At 40.3% G+C, this 6,378-nt stretch overlaps 1 protein-coding gene across 4 annotated transcripts in view; it reads right to left on the minus strand.

The window, feature by feature from the left end:
* The window catches only part of RBM45 (RNA binding motif protein 45), a 38,964-nt gene extending 33,812 nt beyond the window's left edge, over window positions 1-5,152 (minus strand). For 3 of the 4 annotated variants that reach the window (XR_001145743.1, XM_012728883.1, XM_012728890.1), the window contains exons 1-2: window positions 4,729-5,112; window positions 1,368-1,490 (exon numbers count right to left, since the gene is read on the minus strand). Coding sequence is in view for 3 of the 4 variants with exons in the window: in XM_012728883.1 (XP_012584337.1) it covers window positions 1,368-1,490; window positions 4,729-5,028 (423 nt within the window). In the remaining variant the exon portion in view is untranslated. Of the gene's footprint in view, window positions 1-1,367; window positions 1,491-4,728 lie in introns of all 4 variants that reach the window. The other variant, XM_004674488.2, reaches the window with a different exon arrangement.
* Between the last annotated feature and the right edge of the window lie 1,226 nt (window positions 5,153-6,378).

The raw sequence follows: 6,378 nt of genomic DNA on the forward strand, positions 1-6,378 counted from the left end.
CCACCAGGGAGGGCCATAAATGTTTACTTTTAATGTTGGAAAAAATATGGGTCATAAAATTTTAGAATTTATTATTTATTTTAATAAAATTCTCACATAATCAACTACAACTGAATTCCTGGGCATTTAGATAAAAGTACCCTAATTGTTTACTTAGAAAATGACATTTATAAGGTAAGAAACATTTTTTTTTAGTATTGGAATAAACATGGATCTATATTTCTGTATTGTCATATTTAAAAGTATTTCATTCAACTCTCAATAGAGGTAGAACAAAGGAAGTTTGAAAATTACCTTTTACTACTCATTTTTCTTTCTTGTTTACTGCCTACCTGACTCATACTACTAAGAAAAGGAGTAGCAGAATAGGATAAAGTATTTTAACTACAGATAACTTACAAATTGCTTTCTAATCATTTTCATGAAAGTACTACCGCTGCCTAAGAAGCCCACAGCCAAAAAAGATTCAAAAGTACCTTAAATTTCATTTATAACAGTCTTGCTATAGTTCAGCGCTACCGTTAATTTTAATACGCCCTCCCAAGGTCTAATATTAGAATTGAAAACTATAAAAATAGGCTTTTTTTTTTTGGTGAAAAAGTACATTAATATACCACAGGCCTATAATAAGCATTAGATGATACAGTTCACACATTCAGTGTTGCCTGAGTCACTTCTAATAAGAGGCAAGAGAGGGCCTCCCAGATGGCGCAGGGGTTAAAGACTATGCTATCAAGCTATCACCAGCCACTGCAGCACGAGTTTGATCCCCAACCAGGGAGCTAACCCACATGGTGCAGAAGACCTCTCCTGTCTCACCCACTGCTCCCCTCAGCAGTGTTATTTCAGTAGATCTGCCTGTTCTGCTTCCCACTGTCTTTGGTGAATCCTTTCACCAATTGCACCTCTGGCCTATAACCCAGTTCTTACATGCATAAATAAATCAATCTTAAAAAAAAAAAAAAAAAAAGAGGTAATAGAAGTGGTAAGAGTATATTTTAAATGGTACAGACCAAAAATAGGCTTTGTTTAAATCTTAGCTCTCCCACTTCCCACTAGGTATGTGACCTTATTATGGGCTTTATACTACACATTTCTAATTCTAAATCTGTATTTTCACTATAAAGTCTGGGGGAAAAAACACCATCATTACACTTTCCAGTTTTTACATATTATTTAACTTTAAAAATAGTTTATTATAGGTTTATTATAACTAGAAAGAAATAGATGACTTAAAAATAGCTATTCAATTCCCTACTACCTATGTAATGACGTAACTCAAACAACACTTCAGATTTAGTAATCAATCCAAACAATTTAGGATTATGAGTTACCAAAGATGCTAGCTGGCTAGAAAGCATAAGCACCTTAAATTTTTCCCGTAAATCTTCTTCTGTGTAGGACTTTGGTATCATAACAAAGATTCTTGTGAGTTCTTCATCTTCAACATCTCGGTGACTTCCAGATGATCTGGACTGTGCAATAAAAACCTGAAAAAAACAAAAATTAGTCAACTGCTTTTCTATTCTTTAAGTGCACTTACTTCATCATCGGTATGAGATGCAGTAGAGTCTTATCAAAAGAAAATTTTAATGCGATTATATTGCAATGACTTTCACAGTTCCATAGTGTGGTTTCCAAATGTTCAGATGGTGACATTGAAAATTGTTTTCATTCTGCTATTAATCTTTCTAATGGGCAATATAACCATAATCTTGATCACTTCAATGACCAACCAACTGATTTATATGAATAAAATGACCTGAGGCTGTATTTTATACTAGAAATGGCAATTTCAATATATTGCAAAACCATCTGTGACACTAAGTTACTAGTTGGAATTTGCTTTGTAATAATGTTTTATTTGTTAAAAAAAAAAAGAGTTATGTCTAGGATATGGAACTGTTTATATATTCCTATGGAAGAAATAAGGAAGGACAACAACTAAACAGACGCTGAACTTTGAAAGAATTTTAGAAGTATTGAAAAAGGCCATTGTGTTTGCTTGGAAAACAGCTGTCACAGAAGTATAGGTCCCTGATTATAAGTCACAGCTGGAGACACATCCTTACATAGAGTCCACTTCCAATTTCAACTATGTCAAGCACTATATGAGGTTTTATTAATGGAATACTAACACAAAATAGTCCGTTAGAAGGCTAGTTTAATGTATATATAAGTAATAAATGTTCAACAGAGAAATATAATTAGAGTCTTAAGTATATGGAAAGATACTGGGGGGGGAAGGAAAGGCACAAGTAAAAAAAAAGGCACAAGTAAAGTCACAAAATTCTGAAATTTTAGAAGACTGTTTTGAATTTCTGAAAAGGAGATAGCATAACACAATAATAACTCCCACTTAATGAACAATTTCTCAAAATTGTATGGTCAAAGACTATAGACTCTACATAAGAGGCAGCCTTACAAAGCTTAAAACCAAGATAATATAGCTGATCATTCCAGTTTTACTTTGATAATCAATTCTGGAGGTAGGTCTGGTGCTATAATTTTCTTATTTTTCTTACTAAAAACATGAGAAAAATCAAACATGAATGAACTAAACTGGAAATACTAAAAACAAAACAAGAACAAAAACCCCAAACCTGCATTTCAGTGGAAAACAGACCAAGCTGTAGCTGCTGAACTGACATTGTCTAGCTAAGTATTAGAGTGAAACAACCATTTGAATGAAACTGAGTAGACCAAAAAACTCTAAAACAGACTTATAGGACCCTCCCTGGTGGTACAACAGGTTAGGATGCTGCACTGCAAACTAGCTGCAGCAGCTTCAATTCAAGTTCAATCCCTGGTTCAGAGGTGACCTACATGGTGTAGTAGACCTTTCCAGTCTCGTCCGCTGCTCCCCTCAAAAGTGTACTTCCTCTGTCTCTCTACTCTGCTCCCTACTCTGTCTCTGGTGAATCCTCTCACCACTCCTGCACCTCTGGCCTGTGCCCCAGTTCTGTGTGCATAAATAAATAAACCTTAAAAACAAAAACAAAAACCCAGACTTATAAACTTCAATTATCTTTGGGAATAATTTAATTTCTCAGTGGCTAACAGGGAGGACACATTATAATTATGGAACTTTTACTTCTTTTGTAGAAACTTAATCAAGGAAAGGGGGTGTTCAAATTTCAAATTTGGGGCATCTTGGGGAGGAGTGCTTAGAATCTCAGTTGTAATGTAAAACATCTATGAAGATCTATCCACTAAAATTATAATTGTAAACAGAGGAAAATTACCAATCTAATGCAAGATTTGGGAAACTGTATCTTGTTTTTCCATAGGTCATGATAGAAAAATTTGTACATTACTAAACATAAAACAAAGAGTATGTGCCAGAGACTACAAGTGGCTCACAAAGCCTAAAAGATTTGCTAAGAGGCCCTTTGCAGAAAATGTTTGCAAATCCCTGGTTTAGGTTATGCTGTGCTCTTACAATTCATTATGCTGATGATCTGTTCTCCTCATTACAAAGAACTGGGAGGGAAGGGAATATCTACTGTTTACTGTGTTGTTGGTATAGTCCCTGGCTCTTTTATGGAATCAGGAACAGAGATCTCCAGAGACTGATATATCTGAGACTTTCATTTATGTAACTTCATATGATTAATATTCTTCTCAGCTTTCTGTACTAAATGAAAAACAATTGAGGGAAAAAGAACACTTTGTAAAGAGCCCCAACACACTTACATATACAGCAACTGTTTTTACAGGACAAGTGACAGAACAGCTTAAGTAACTGCAGAAACTCAGTCTCAGGAGTAAGGTTCTGAGGGTCCTATAAGTCTGTTTTAATTTGTAACAAGGAACAAACGACATCTTGGCTACGCCGGACAAAGAAGTATATATAGAGGGCTTAGGTGTGCCACACGCTGTGTTAGAAGCATAGACTTTACATAACCTTCAAAATGACCCTTTTTTGTGTCAGCTATTTTAATTTTACACACAAGTGTAGAAACTTAACACAAATACCACCCAAGTAAACTAAAGTGTACACAAAGGAGCATTGATAAGAATGCAATTACACTTCCATCACAACGATCTGGCTCTTCAGGCATTTTAACTTTGGTGTGCTTTCAAAGAAAAGCGGCAGTAACGTAACCTATGCTACAATGCCCTCCAACTCAGGCTTCTATAAAATGATTTGATGACAGAAGAGTAGGAGATCAGTTATAATAGCAATTTCAGTCACCTGCACTTAACAGTATATACAAGCAAACTTTTGTCTAAAATACCGGGGGAAACCAGGGAGCCACGACTGCATGTATTTATTTTATCCAGCTGTTAAGCCCCATACTCATCTGAGGAAAAGCAGAGCTATCTGTTTGCCTAACGGTAACCTTTGATGAGTAGTCAACAAAGCAGGCCAAGGCCAGAGTTGGGCCTGGCAATAGAGTTCCCGATGGGTGGAGGCAGGAGGGCGGGGAAGCCCCGCCACATCAAGCTCCGCGGCCAAAGTCGGGGTTCACCCTGGGTCACCCCACGACCCTTAACCCAGCACCCAGTGCAGCCTCGCCGGGTTCTGAGAATCGTTCTCTCCGAGACCAGCCTCTCTCCTTTCGTCCCAAGAATGCAGGTGCCGCCTGGACCGACACCCGGAGCCAACGTGACATTCCGACTCAGCCCCACAGTTTCGGGTGAAGGGATGCCCGAGAGTCCTCCCCCTAGCACTCCACCCCATTCAGATACGGCTTCTGCAGGCACCCCGCCCGGCACTCGCACCTTGATGGGCTTGGTGTCGTTGGGGCTGAGGCACTGGCCGTGCATCTCCTCCATGGCCCTGCAGGCCTGCGAACTGCGCGCAAATTTGACGAAGGCGATGCCCTTGGACTCCTTGGTGTGCTTGTCCCGCACCACCCAGATGTCCTGGATCTCCCCGAACGGCGAGAAGCGCTCCCTAAGCACCGACTCCGGAGTGTACTTGCTGATCACCAGGAAGATGCGGCTGTTGGGAGGCTCGTCCAGGCTGTCGACGCCCGGGCGGAAGCCTCCACCGCTCGCACAGCTGCCAGCCTCGTCCATGGTGCTCCACCCTGACGCGGGAGCCAGGCCCGGGCCCCCTTCCGTCCCTCCTTCCGCCGTGCCCGCCACCTCCGCTGTCGCACACGCAGCCGTTGCGGGTTCCACGCTCCGCTTCCGGAAGACGAAAGAGCGGCGCCGGCGCTGTCCAGGAGACCTGGTCGTCTGTTTCGGGGATAGTTGCCTGCAGCGCCCCCTGGCGGCGCGGGGGAGCCTGAACCGTCTCGGGCTCCAAAGCTCCCAGCTGAGCTTCAGGCGTCCATTCCTAGACTCCTGTGCCAGGACATCCCTGGCTGGAGCAAATGTTTTCCATTATGCAGCTTTGCTTCATTCCCAGATTCCAAGGACTCTTCTTCCAAATGTAGCATGTTGGCCATGAATTCGTTAGAAGACTGCTATAGGACAGAGTTAAACTCGTACAGCTGTAGGTCTGAGAGGGAGCGTTCTCAGATGAGCAACAAGAAAATTGAGTCCCAAGGAACACAGAGAGCAGTAACAGAGTCCAAACCAGAACCAATTCTGTCTGAAGATCTGCTCAGTTCCCCTGAGCACCCCAGGAGGTATAAAGTCAAGAAGTGTGGCCTGCTTAGAGTGGAACTAGGAAAAATGGGTAAATGAAGGCCAAATGGGAAAGACTTATGAACATCTAAAGCTTCTTGTTAATGGGTGTTAGAGGACTGGTCAGCAGAAAATGAGCAGAAATGCAGAAGCAAGACCTGCATTTAGCAGTAATATTAGGAAGTGAAAGGAATAAACCTTTAAGTGGTACGTAAGCAAAGCTCCTTGAATGTTGCTCTGAACTCAAACAGATAAATATCATTTACTGTGTGTCAATTATGAACTAGTTCTGAGGGAGGAGCTATATAACTGAGAGCAGGTAGGACATGATCACTACCTTCAGAGAGATTTTTTCCTAGTGTGGAAATTTTATATGTAAATTATGTATGTATAATACAAAATGATGTCAGATAGTGTTCACTATTTTTGCCACTGAACTGTGTGCGTTCGAACAAGTTATTTCACATTTCTAACGATGGTTTCCTCAGGTGTGAAGTAGAAAGAAGATGACAAACTAAATGGGGGTGATTATTAATTTTAGCCAATTAATTCATTCACTCACTGAAGTAGTGTTTTTGATTGTTTACTCTGCGGTGGACTCAAGAAACATTGTAAAGTGATCTGTCATCTTGCCTCATGAAGTTCATCATTTTGACTTGTATAGCTAGGATTTAATGAGACCATATATATGGAACTAACAGTTTAAGGTTCAAATGAGAAAGTATATGTGTAACAATGCAATAGAGATGAATTTTCTACCCTCTTATCATTATAGTAGCCAGTTCCCCACTCTTG

The sequence above is a fragment of the Condylura cristata genome, unplaced genomic scaffold (assembly GCF_000260355.1).
Source record: "Condylura cristata isolate star-nosed mole 26May11 unplaced genomic scaffold, ConCri1.0 scaffold00002, whole genome shotgun sequence".
In the NCBI taxonomy this organism is placed as follows: Eukaryota; Metazoa; Chordata; class Mammalia; order Eulipotyphla; family Talpidae; genus Condylura; species Condylura cristata.